Here is a 13,584-nt window from a genome sequence, read left to right as displayed (position 1 = left end):
TATTTTAATATATTTTAAAATAAAATTACTTTAAAAAATACGCGAAATCACAATTCTAAAACTCTGATGTTAATGTGGCAGGGATCCTAGATCCCAAAACTTGACTGAGAGGATATCGTTAAGACAAATCTCCCTAGATTACATGCTGGGAGGTCTTCCCAGCACAAAATTTTCTGTAGAAATGTTATATAAAAATGACTTATATAAATGGTTTAACTTGTTCATAGAAAAATTTTCAAAGTAGTTAAATGGTTTTTTTTATTCAATGGTGATATAAATAGATATATATTAATTATTTAAATAAAAAAATGTCATGCAAAAGCCTGCATATATTAAAAATATTATTTACAAATAAAGATTTTGCTTTTTCCCCTTTTCAGGATAAAGTTCATATATACAAAAGCCTGCATATATTAAAAATATTATTTGTAAATAAAGATTTTCTTTTTTCCCCTCTCTTCAGAATAAAGTTCATATATATAAAAGATTAAAAAAATTATAAATATAAGAAAAAAAAATTTCCCCTTTTCAGGATAAAGTTCATATATACAAAAAATTAAAAAAAATTAAAAAAATTATAGATGTATAAGAAATTTTTTTTAGAAATTATATACATAACTAAAAAATAATTGACATTTAAAAAAAGTTTTCAAAATAAACTTAAAAAGAGAAGAGATATTAATTTAAAAACAAATGAAAAATTTAAAATAAAAAATATGTTAATTAAAAAAATAAAAAAAAACCCGGTGCCCTTAAGTTTGGCTAGCTTCTTCGACTCATTTCTTCAAGACTTGTGCTTGGACTTGCCTTGGAAGACGAGGCGACTAGACCTTTATTTTTTTTTACTACATGGAAGGGGTAACTTCAAAAAAGAATTAGATGACTAGAAAATTAGGCTTCAACTATTTTTTATCAAAAAATTTATTTTTCAATTAATTTAAAAAGGATTTTCTAAATAAAATAAAATAGAGAAGATATATTAATCTAATTATAAATAACTAAAAAATATTAATTAAAAAATAAAAAAAACTAGGTGTTATTAGACTTAACTAGCTTACTTGGCCCATTTTTTCAAGGCCATTGCTTGGACTTGCCCTGAAAGGACAAGTTAACTGAGCTTTTATTTTTTTTTGCTTCATTTAGGGTAGGTGACTTGAAAAAAAAAACTTGTTTTTTTATTAATTTTCAATCCCAAACACCTAGAAAATATTAAAAATCATGGTAAACTTATTCATGATTCGAGAAAAAAACTATCCTAAAAACTAAAATTAACTAGATATCAAAATTCAAATTGAGCTTATATATATCTTTTTAAGGCAAAAAAAATACTTAATATAAACTCCTATCATCAATTGAAATTATTTGACATAAATATTGATTGTTTTTGTGGTATAGATTGATATCAATGATATTTTTCTCTCTCTATTTCTTGGATTCGACAGCTTTTCTCTCTCATCTGTCTAGTCAGGGACTGAAAAATAATAAAAATAAGTTTTTGTATAAAAATTAAACTTGAAAAATATTGAGGTACTTAAATTATATAATTTGCATTGTTTTTTGAGTTTGGGGATCATAGTGTATTTGTTGTTGAAACTTATGGAATGTCATTCATGTTTGACACCTTTTTCATTATAGTCCCTCTTCTCTTAACCCTTCTTTTTCCTAAAAAAAATACAATCAATTGGCTTTTAACTAGGACTAAATCATCAAGAAAAAAACTTTAAAGACCAAAATAAAATTCTGACAAACACACAATGCAAACCAATGCTATTCATAGTGATTTGTGTGTGCATAAACAATACTTGTCTCTGCAATAAAAAACTCACACATTTTAAGTAATATTATAACATATCATTTAAATATTTCGACTTCAAACCAAAGGTAGAGAGAGGAAGTTATGTGTAATATTCATTATAAATGTGTTTGGTATCATGATGTAAAGTATTTTAAAAAATATATTTTTTGTTTGAAAATATATTAAATATATTTTTTAGATTTTTTTATTTATTCATGACATTAAGGCATCAAAATTAAAAAAAAAATAAAAAAACACATCAATTTAATATTTTTTTCAAATAAAATGCACTTTTAAAAAATATTACACTAGACTTGTAAATCTAATAATTTATTGACCCAAAATTTGATTTATATTAAGTTTTATTATGATTTTTTTACATATAATTAAAATAACATTGTTTAGAAAAATATTACAACATCATTTCATGTTTTTATTTTTTAAATCATAATTCATAAAATAATCTACGGTTTAAACCACTTAATCCTTAATCTGAATCATGTATGTTTAATATTGTAATATAAAGTATTTTTTTTAAAATACTTTTTGCTTGAAAATATATTAAATATTTTTTTCAAAATTTTTATTTATTTTTAATATAAACACATCAAAATTATAAAAAAAAACACTCAAAAAAGATTCAATTTACTATTTTTTTTCTTTTCAAATAAAATACACTTTTAAAATACACACGGAAATAAAAGTTATCATACTCCTGCATGCACATTATATTTCAGTGCCACTTTTCACTAAGCACCTTACCAAACTCCTGCATACACATTATATTTCAGTGTCACTTTTCAGCAAGCAACTTAGCCTTTACTATCATAATTATAAAAATTAATTTTATTTGACTTGTCCATCTCGTGATTTATTTACCCAAAACGTGATTTATATCAAGTTTTACTTAAATTATTTTTATTTTTATTTTAAAACAACATTATTTTAATTTTTTATTTTTTAAATTATAATTTTTAAATTAATTTATATATTAAACCACTTAATCCCCAATCTGAATCTTAAATCTGATGGATTTAAGTTGTTTTTTACAATTATGGCTATCATTATTTATACTTTATTGAATTTTATTTAAATTATTTTTTAAATTATTTTGTATATGAAAAAATATCAAATTAACATGTTTTTTTTATAATTTTAATATAATAATATGAAAAATTAAAAATTAAAAAATATTATTTTAATATATTTTTAAATAAAAATATTTTTAAAAAGTATGACAATTATTACATAACAAACGACAGCCTATGGTCTATGGACCTATGTCCTATCAACTTGCCCTGCAAGGTGACTTCTCCTTGTAAGTATATGCAAGCCCCACCTTTCCCTCCAACTTCCCTTGCAAGCTGCCTTCACCTATAAGTAAAATGCAAACCCCACTTTTCCCTTCATTTCCTCTCTTTGCTGCATTTGATTCTTGTTTCACCTTCTCGCTTAAGCAGGTAGTTCTTGAACGTATTTTAATTGTTTTTGGCCATTGATCACGTGGGTTTTAGTGAATATTACAATTACAATTTGTAATTTTGATGGTCAAAAGGTTCAAAATTTGTGATGGGGTTTTGCATGCAACGTAGGAAAAGAAATTAGTTTCTAATTTGTAATCTATTAAGATTTCCAGCCAGCTTGATAGTGTTTCTTTCTGTGTTGGGGCATGTGGGGTGATGTAAATTTCCATGCTTTGAATATTTTTTTGCGATTTTTCTGTCTGGCTGTGAATGTCCAATTATTAATCTCTCCAAACATGCTTGACACTGCTGGTTGTATGTTTTTTGGTATATGGGGTCACCTAAAGTTTCATGCTTTATGGATATTGATTGAATCTTGAATTAGACTTTCTGGAATGTGTGCTTGTATACTGTCTCCTAATGCAGTAGCCTCTTGATATTTTTCGCCACAAGTGTACTCCTTTTTCAGGTCTTAATTAGAACAGGACCTTGGATGTAGTTTGTTTGGTACAAAGTTTAGTTGTCAACTCCAGAAACTTTCTAGCCTGTTCAAAGGGTTTTGGATGCTATTGTAGACTTTAGAAATTCTATTTTTAAAAGGAAAATGAGAAATAGTCGGATGAGTGTGCAATACAGATATGCATGCTATCTCTTTCTTTGATTTTGAACTGCAATCATTACAATTTTAAATATTTTCGACCGCAGCTAAATGAAGATGGATGCTGACATGATGTTGAATGAAAAGCTAAAGAAGATAGATGATGTAATTATGAAGAAGAAGATGATTATGGACGGACACCCTGTGATTCCATTTACACCTGCGGAAAAAATGATTGCTTATGAGTATCCTGCAATATGGTTTACTTACATGTCGAAGTTTGATATCTTGATTTGTTTTTCTACTTGACGAGATAAATCAACATTCCTGAATGTGATTTTAGTTGCCGAGAATTGGCATATCCTTAACACTTGTGATAGGTGTGTATACAATTTGTGCACAAGGAAGCATAGGGACTCTTGCAGCCTGGTTTATGAGAAGTATACGAACTGTTTAAGTGAGAGAATTCAAGAAAGGGTGAGATTTCTACCATATATAATCAATAATTCTGTCAGTTTCTTCGCTTCTGCATAATTTCTCTGGTAGAATTGGCTCTAATGTATCTTAAATGTGTTGGCTAAGAATGTCAAAGTATGAGAAAATCTCACTAGGACATGCTCTCTTGTTTATAACTTACTGCATAGGATAATTTTGCAAGATGCTTTACTCATATGATTATGCATACCCAATTTTGTTTTCTCTTGCTATCTAGCCTAGTCTAGATTGGTGGTCTTTGTAATTTACACAAGTGGAGAAATGAGATGTGGCAGTTGAGAAGGGTCTCAATTTCTTTTGCTTTCATCTTTGTCAAAGTGCAATGAATATAATAACGAACACATCCCGTTGTAAGATGCTTTACTCATATGATTATGCATACCCAATTTTGTTTTCTCTTGCTATCTAGCCTAGTCTAGATTGGTGGTCTTTGTAATTTACACAAGTGGAGAAATGAGATGTGGCAGTTGAGAAGGGTCTCAATTTCTTTTGCTTTCATCTTTGTCAAAGTGCAATGAATATAATAACGAACACATCCCGTTGTTTTTCATCCTTGCATGCTCTTTTAGGTACTTCCAGTGTTAATGGACAAACATGGTACAGAACTTTTAACAGAAATCACGCGATTATGGCTGGAATATAAGAAATTTGCAAGCTTTCTGTCAAAAACCTTTGCAGACCTGGATAATTTCTACATCCGTAGGAAAAGACATCCATCACATGCTGACTCCATGAGATACTACTTCTGCAATTTGGTAAGTAACTACATGAAGTAGTTTAGTTCTTATCTTGCCTATGTGCTCTTACACTATTTGGCTGACCATCATATCCAATCATATTTTTTCAGGTCTGTGATGAGCTATTCAGTAAATTGCAGGAAGCAATGATGAGGCTGGTCAGTTAGCATTCACTGGTTGTTTCATAATGTTTTGTCTTCTTTCTGAGGTTGGTTTAACCCTGCATATGACTTTATGGGCAGATTATTCAAGAGCGTGAAGGGGAGCAGATTGATCGGAACCTACTAAAGAAGGTACTTGATTTCTTTTTAGAGGCTGGAGGGAATGGAACCTCCAACTATTATGAAAAACTCGAGCAGATAATGCTAGCAGAAGCTGCTGCTTACTACTCTCAGCTATCTTTGGAGTTGGAGTGGTGGTTTTGGAGTGATTCCTTTTCCAATTACCTGCGGAAGGTCAGTAATGACAAGATAATACAAGAGAAATTCTGAAATGTTTTCTGTTCTCCTTTCACTAAGAGAGTTACAATATATATATACATCAAGAAGTATCAAAACCCTTAATTCTAGCATCTAATAAACATAATCAGATTCTTTAATACTAGGCCTAGACAATAATTGAGATCTTTAGAGAGAATCCAGGGATATACAGCTATGACAGAAATTAAACAAAGAAAGAAGAATATAGTGACAGCTATGAAAGAAATAGAATAAGAAAAGGAGAATATACTGACAGCTACAAAAGAAAGACTAATAGCTATTAAAAAAATGAAATAAAAGAGAATATATTGACAAGTAATGCTTGAAATTTTGGCATCCTAAAGAAGTCAATTCTATGTTTATGTAACAACCTCTAATTCTTTCTCTTTCTATTTTTTCAGGTTGATCGGTGCTTGAACCAGGAGGAAGCCAGAGCAGAACTCTACCCATCCCAGACCACCAAAACAAAATTACTGGATGTACAGTGCTCTGTATCTCAGTCTCGTAACGTCATGAATTGTACATAGGATGGCAAAAGGAAAACGCTTCTCAGGAGTTCGGTAAAACTGATTTGATCCTACACTGATTTGGTTTTTGTTGCAGGTGATGAAATATGTTTTGCTGGAAAGAAATGCAAAGAAGTGGGCTCAGAAGCAAAACGCCGAGGGGATGGAAGCTGAAGATCGGGTATTCTTCAATTTGCATGCTAAGTTAATGACGACTAAGATAATTGAAATTGTCTCTAAACATCAGTTAACCAATTTCATGCAGGAGCTGTTATCCAAATATGCTAGCTTGAAGCTTGAATAGTAGGATAGCTCTGCTGCCATTGTTGCCAGCATCGCATGAGTGATGTCTGCGCCTTGGAGCATTACAAAGGAAGCCGAAATCCACAGCTAGTGGCATTTCAAGGTGTATATAGGACTATGAAACCCTTTAAACTAGTATACTATAGTTTTATTATAATATTCAGCATGAATTGCGTATGATCTGTAATCCAACTCTCCTAAGTTTGACAGTGAAGTTAGTTAAATGGTTTAACTTATCTGTTTATACTATTTGAATTTATACTTCATGAGCTGCTTTCTACTAATGCGGATCATTAAGACAAGTCCCTAGCTTACTTGCTGGGAGTTTTTCCGAGCACAAATTCTTCTGCTGAATGTTTTATGATTCCTGCTACCTTATCTGGAGGGACTCTGGCAGTTGGCCTCTGGTTAGGCTAAACAAGTTTGCTAGGGGTTTTTAAGTGGGGAATGAGGGTGCCGGTCGAATTAAATCATCATTTTGACTCGGGTGGTAAATCCATTTTTTAATAAATATATATATTAATTTATTTTAATGAAGTATTTAAAAGGGTGATGATAATTGTTTTTTTTTTTATAGAAATATATTAAAATATTTTTTAAATTTATTATTGATATCGATATAATATGTAAAACAATAAACATTAATCACACACAGCTAGCCCGGGCCATCGTCAGGGAGGGGCCCACGAACATTTAACCTCATCCGTGGAATTCACATGCCTGCCGCCATGTGGCAGGCATGCATCTGGAGACCACTTTCACCAGCTTTCTCAATGGGAAGTGTTTTTTCAATATGAAAGTTTGTTTAATAATAATAATAATAATATTTTTAATTAATTTTTTTTTGTATTTATAGATGGTTTTGATGTGTTTATATAAAACATAATTTTTAAAAAATAAAAAATATTATTTTAATACATTAAAAATTAAAAGGTAATTATTATTATTCATTCAAATATCCTAATTCAATAAAAAATTCTTTTTGTTATTTTAAAATATAATGTATTAAAATAAAAAATATTTTAAAATGGTTTTTAATAAAAAAAATTTAATAGATTAGAATTGTATCTTTTATTCAACTATCAAATGAATTTTCGATTTAACTTGATCTCAACCGATATTACATATATGTTCTTCAGAACATGCTATATACGTTAATACCTCTGCTCTTGGATTTGGATTTGAGATTTAACTTATATTTTTTTTATATAAGTTAAATCTCAAATTTATTTATATTTGATTTAACTTATATTTTTATTTAAAATTTGAAAAATATATCAATTTAATTTATGTTTTTTTATTTGTATTTAAGATTTCGATTGTATAATTTTAAATTTGTTTATATTTGTATTTGAACTAATATTTTGAATTATTAATATTGTATAAATAGTACAAATCCATAATAAATGTGGGGGGGCGGGCGGCGACGTGGCGTGGGTGACGGAAATAGAAAAAGACAGAACACCCAACACCACGCAGAGATGGTGGCAGTCGGAGCATTGAATGCCGTAGATGCTAGCAGTCTAGAACAGTTACATCTATCCTTTCTGATAAGGGATATGCCTTCGTGGTGAAATGATAGACACGAGAGACTCGAAATCTCGATTAAAAAATAAAAAAAATATTATTTGAATGTTTTTTTAAAAAATTAAATTTTTTTAATTTTTTCTTTATATTTTTAATTTTTTTCAATGCTAAAATTAAAAATATTTTATTAAAATAAAAAATATTATTTTAATATATATATTTAAATAAAAAATACTTTTTAAAACATTATTATCAACCCTGTTTGTTTATTAAAAAATAGTGTTTTTTTAAAATGGTTTATTTTTAAAAATACTTTTTAAAACATTATTATCAACTAAAAATAGTGTTTTTTTAAAATGGTTTTTTTAAAATAATTTTATAAAAAATAAATTATTTTTTAATATTTGATAGTGTCATGAAAAATAAATTAAAAAGTATTTTTCAGTATTTAATTATGTCATAGAGAATAAAATAAAAAATAACTTAGTGATTTTTTTTTCAAATTTATTAAAATAATAAGAAGAAAATCTTATAAATTAAAAAATTAAATGAGAATAAAATTAGAAAAAAAATCTAATTTTATCATTTTTCTCAAATAAAATAAATAATTATTAAAATAATAGATTTAACAGATAAAATTTTTTAAATATAATGAAATTAGAATAATAATAATAATAATTTTATAAATTATTTTAAATAAAATAAATAATAATCACAAGAATAAAAATTAAATTTTTTAATAAAAAATAAAAAAATAAAAAATTAATCACCCGTTACTTCCAATCACCCCCTTCAAGCTATGTCATGTAGTATTGTGATGTAATAATCATAAATGATAGTTAAATTAAAAAGAATAATTTAATTAAATAAGGTAATAATTTTTTTATTTTCAAATATTAATTTTAATATATTATTAATATTGATTGTTAATCATTAAATTTTTAATAATTTTTTTTAGTCAACTATTAATTTTAACCGTTAATCGATAATCTTGTTAATTTAAATTGTTAATTGGCAAGCGGCAATTGTCTATTCGTTATTGTAACTATTTGGCAAATAATTGTTACGGTTATTTTTAATTGCTAATTTGAATTTTTTAATCTGTCAATGTAATTTTTAAATCTAAGAACCAAAAGAAAAAAAAAAAAAAGCGACTGCAAATTGTACTTTTACTGCACACAGTAACGTAATATTAGAAAATTGAATACGCCATATAAGCATTAGTTTTAGAGATTCATCCAAAGAGTTAATTATATATATATATTTTTAAAAAATAACACTATTCTTAAAACATCAATATTAATTATAAAATAATATTTTTTTATATTATTATATCAAAATATTTTTAAAATATAAAAATAAATAAATTAGAAAAACACGGTTGAACTGCCGAGAGCAAAACGCACCCAAATTGTTTTCAATTTGAAGCTTCAAGGCTGCCTTCACTCCCTCGTTTCTTCCTCTCTCCTTTTTTTTACCTTCTATAAATACGAGTGGTCGTCACCCTCTGCGTACAAAAACCCCCCTCTCCTCCTCCTCCTCCTCCTCCTCCTCCACCTCTAGTGAGTGCGTGAGAGTTGGAACAAGTTGCTCCTCCTAATCCTAAATATAACTTTATTATCTACATAAGGCCGCAAGGTTAAGCTCTCTCTCTCTCTCTCTATTTTTTTTTTCTTCTGAGAAGCAAATTCTAGCTATAGGCGAATAAAATATGAGTTTAGTATTTAATTCGGCTTCATTAATGTTTAACATATACTGCAGTGTACTAAGCTAAGCAACATGGAGTTGATTTTCAACAATTTAAAGAACATATATCAACAGACAGGACTTTAACAGGATTTTGTTGCAAATATGCAGATGGTAAGGGTTGAAATTCGAATGAAAGAATCAACTATTGTGCGACCTGCCGAAGACACGCCAGAAAAAAGCCTATGGAGCTCAAATCTGGACCTCTTGGTGCCAAGTGTACACATCCCAACAATATACTTCTACAAGCCAGTTAATGGTTCTTCCAATTTTTTTGACCCTCAAGTGCTCAAGGATGCTCTGAGCAAGGCTCTTGTGCCATTCCACCATGTGGCAGGGAGATTAGAGAAGGATGAAAATGGCAGGATGTCGATATTGTGTAACGCCAAAGGGGTTTTATTTGTCGAGGCTGAAACAAGCTCTACCATTGATGAAGTGGGTGATTTTACTCCCCACTCTGAGATGCTGCAGTTCATTCCAGAAGTCGATCGTTCAAGCATATTTTCCTATCCTCTACTACTCGCACAGGTAAGTTTTATGATTTCTTTGGATTTTGTTCAAAAGAATTGAAATTATTTGTGTTCTACAGGGTTTTTAACCAATCCAAGGCAAAGTACTCATAGCATGGGAAGGACGTGTAAGGATTAATTATAGAATATATCACGTGAGATGCAAAGAACCTGTTACCTTTAAGTATTGGAAGACAAATTCACTTGAGTCAACACGCATATCTAAATTCAGCGAAGAAGTTATTACACAAGATTTTCTTTATTTATCTTGTTTTTTTATTCCTTTTTATTTAGACTATGACTTTCAATTTATTTAGAATTTTATTTATTAGCAATTTTTTTTTGTATTTAGACTGTAGTTTTATAGGCTACTCATAGGAGATAATTTTTTTCTATCTTGAAAATGAAAAAAACTAGTTTTTTAGTTTTTATTTATTTATATTGAGTTTGAAAAATGTGTTATGATTGACGTGCTGTGTATGTTGCTAACAGGCAACATTCTTCAAATGTGGAGGAGTATGTCTTGGAGTTGGCTTACACCATATCTTGGGAGATGGAACTTCTGCAATCCATTTTATCAACTCATGGTCTGAAATAGCGAGAGGACTATCTCTTACCACCCCACCGTTCATTGACCGTACCTTGCTTGATGCTCGAGTTCCGCCTATCCCTGCTATGCATCACGTAGAATACGACCCCCCTCCTACCTTGAACACCCATAACTCCGGTGACCAAACCCTAGAAATCCAATCAAATCCGAAACCCACTTGTGCAAAAATCCTAATCATCACATCTGATCAACTCCGAACCCTAAAAAACAAGTCTAGAAAAGACGTTGTTGATGGCACTATCAACTATAGCACCTTCGAAACCCTAGCAGCACATATTTGGCAGTGCACCTGCAAGGCACGGGGAATCACAAACGACCAAGCAACAAAATTACACATTCCAACAGATGGGCGATCTAGATTGAACCCACCATTGCCAGCCGGATACTGTGGCAATGCTCTTTTCACAACAGCAATTTTAGGTTTATCAGGCGAAATCCAATCAAAGCCATTGGTGCATACCATAGCAAAAATCCGTGGAGCATTGAAAAGAATGGACAATGAATATTTGAGATCAGCCATTGATTATTCGCAAGTCCAGACTGATCTAGAAGCTTTGAAGCGAGGGCCACACACATTTAATAATCCAAACATTAATATTGTGAGTTGGATGACTATGCCGATATATGATGCTGACTTTGGTTGGGGTCGACCCTCTTTTATGGGGCCAGCAGTCGTTCTCTTCGAGGGCATGGCATACATAACTCGAAGCCCAAGTAATGATGGGAGCTTCATGGTATTTATTTGCTTAGAAAGCAATCACATGGAACTCTTCAAAGAGTTCTTTTACGATTTTTAATTTGTAAGTTCAGCTGTATGGTACTATAACCTAAGTTGTTGTCTTCACCCTTAATGAATATTTAATGCAGAATTTAATGATTTTCTATACAAGTTATCTGAGATTGACTGGAATTATTCTTCTTCTTTTTTTTTTCATATAATCCTCGTCACTTTTATCTTTTTATTGTTGTGAATTAACACAGCCAAAAGACACCCTAGGCTAGCTGCGCATGTATGCTACCAAACAACCAATGTTTTCCCTACAAGATTTTTGTGGAAAATAACAAGGGGACAAGATGAAGTGTTCTATGTACTTCAAGGCTTATTAGATGGGTGCTTTGCGCACATCACGGCTTCTTTCATTGTAGAAAAGGACGATATAAATATTTTCACAAGAATCTTCTCTGTGTAATGACATAAACCTAAGATGTTATTTTTTATTTTAGAACAAGTTAAACAATAGATAAGCTTTTTAAAGTTGGTGATATTTTGATTAAACTGTTAGTTTAAAGAGTTTTCTAATTTTAGGGGCAAATTAGACATAACACCTAGTTTTTGACCTTAAAATAAGTTTAAAATTTAACAAGTTTTCATTAAGTCGATAATATTTTTATTAAATGTAATTTTGATAAATTAAAAAAGTTATCAAGTTACAAGACTCTTAATACATAAATTAAGGTTATATTGATAAATATTCACTAATAATAGATAACTCGTGAATAAACTCAAATATAATTAAAGTGAAATTTTATATATAAAATAAAATTTTAAAAGATTTATAGCTAGATTAATTGTTTTTTTTTAAAATAAAATAAAAATAATATCTATCTTTTCTTCAATATAATCAATCTTCTATTTAAACCTTTGACATAGTATATGTTTTATGATTTTTTGTTTCCTATGGATCTATATTTTCCCTCTTTTCCCTTTCATTTTTTGAGTTTTTAATTGATGTACGGTTCCATGCCATGCTTTGAAATCTAGACAGAGGCAAGGACATGACATTTTGCAGGATCCATAATTATCTATGGCTTTCTGACAATTTGTCCGAGTCCATCCAACGTATGAAAGCGGGTAGGTCAACGGCGAACCATGCCCTACATCAAACGTATTATTGATGAATTATTTTCACACCTTTTTCTATGTAAATGTCGTCATGAAATAGTGAGGACGATAATAGTGATGCAATCATGAATCAATCCAAGAGGAGAGATGTCTGGGATCAAGGAAAGAAAAACATTATTCATGGTGTGATTAGAATTGCTTTACGTGTGTAATATGATTATTTTCTCTTTTTTATATAAAAATATTTTTTTGAAACTAAAGGTATACAAGTTGTATTAATTATTTTCATAACTCAATTTTAGGTTATTCCCTGAAAATTTATTTTTTTAAAAAATAAAAATAAAATAATAAAATAATGACCGACAATGTGGAGAAAGCAGGCCGGAAAATCGAGCTGCAATTTTTGAAAGAATTTCAAGGTCTAATTGTATCCCATTATACCTAAGAACGGATAAAAAATATAAATTCACGGTTAAATTAAATGATTATTGGATGAATTTGCATAAAAATTAAGTCCAATGACATAATTAAATTTTTAATAAGCCAATTTAATTTAATCATGGGTCAAATTAAATTTTAATTATATTTAAGAATTAATTTGGATTCAATTGAAGGGTTTAATTAAGTGCAAAGACTTAATTATACTTTAAATGGGTCAAATTAATTTTATTTGGGGCTTAATTAGTGAAAAATTAAGTCCAAAGATATAATTAAATTTTTAATAGGCCAATTTGATTTAATCATGGGCCAAATCAAATTTTAATTATGTTTAAGAATTAATTTGGGTCTCATTGAAGGATTTAATTAAGTGCAAGGACTTATGTATACTTTAAATGGATCAAATTAATTTTATATGGGACTTAATTGATAAAAAAAATTAAGTTTGGGAGCCTAATTTGGGCTTAATTGAAAAGATTGAAATTTTAAGAGACCAAATTTAATTTTTACCAAGTTAATTGATTGAAATCAGGGG

General features: G+C 29.3%; 2 protein-coding genes across 2 annotated transcripts; both read left to right on the top strand.

Annotated features, from left to right (window-relative positions):
- Nucleotides 1-3,159: 3,159 nt before the first annotated feature.
- On the top strand, nt 3,160-6,615 carry LOC105134199 (cullin-1-like). Its single transcript, XM_011038524.1, has 9 exons — nt 3,160-3,255; nt 3,964-4,101; nt 4,237-4,333; nt 4,921-5,106; nt 5,199-5,246; nt 5,331-5,543; nt 5,969-6,046; nt 6,171-6,254; nt 6,339-6,615. Exons 2-9 carry the CDS (start codon nt 3,968-3,970, stop codon nt 6,375-6,377), a joined length of 879 nt encoding a protein of 292 aa, XP_011036826.1. The 5' UTR covers nt 3,160-3,255; nt 3,964-3,967; the 3' UTR covers nt 6,378-6,615.
- Nucleotides 6,616-9,346: 2,731 nt separating this feature from the next.
- On the top strand, nt 9,347-11,666 carry LOC105134197 (shikimate O-hydroxycinnamoyltransferase-like). The gene is made up of 3 exons (XM_011038521.1): nt 9,347-9,541; nt 9,761-10,177; nt 10,651-11,666. Exons 2-3 carry the CDS (start codon nt 9,761-9,763, stop codon nt 11,563-11,565), a joined length of 1,332 nt encoding a protein of 443 aa, XP_011036823.1. The 5' UTR covers nt 9,347-9,541; the 3' UTR covers nt 11,566-11,666.
- The last annotated feature ends 1,918 nt before the right edge of the window (nt 11,667-13,584 follow it).

The sequence above is a fragment of the Populus euphratica genome, unplaced genomic scaffold, assembly GCF_000495115.2.
Source record: "Populus euphratica unplaced genomic scaffold, PopEup_1.0 scaffold158.1, whole genome shotgun sequence".
NCBI classification, from domain to species: domain Eukaryota; kingdom Viridiplantae; phylum Streptophyta; class Magnoliopsida; order Malpighiales; family Salicaceae; genus Populus; species Populus euphratica.
Note: the sequence above shows the minus strand (reverse complement) of the source record. Positions and strands in the feature narration are given on the sequence as shown.

Bases quoted from the DNA above. Each gene is read 5' to 3' on its own strand.
- LOC105134199 (XM_011038524.1), top strand. From the start codon at position 3,968: ATGAAGATGGATGCTGACATGATGTTGAATGAAAAGCTAAAGAAGATA. The intron at 6,047-6,170 runs GTACAGTGCTCT...TTTTTGTTGCAG, and splicing joins CCAAAACAAAATTACTGGAT to GTGATGAAATATGTTTTGCT. The intron at 6,255-6,338 runs GTATTCTTCAAT...AATTTCATGCAG, and splicing joins GGATGGAAGCTGAAGATCGG to GAGCTGTTATCCAAATATGC.
- LOC105134197 (XM_011038521.1), top strand. From the start codon at position 9,761: ATGGTAAGGGTTGAAATTCGAATGAAAGAATCAACTATTGTGCGACCT. The intron at 10,178-10,650 runs GTAAGTTTTATG...TGTTGCTAACAG, and splicing joins ATCCTCTACTACTCGCACAG to GCAACATTCTTCAAATGTGG.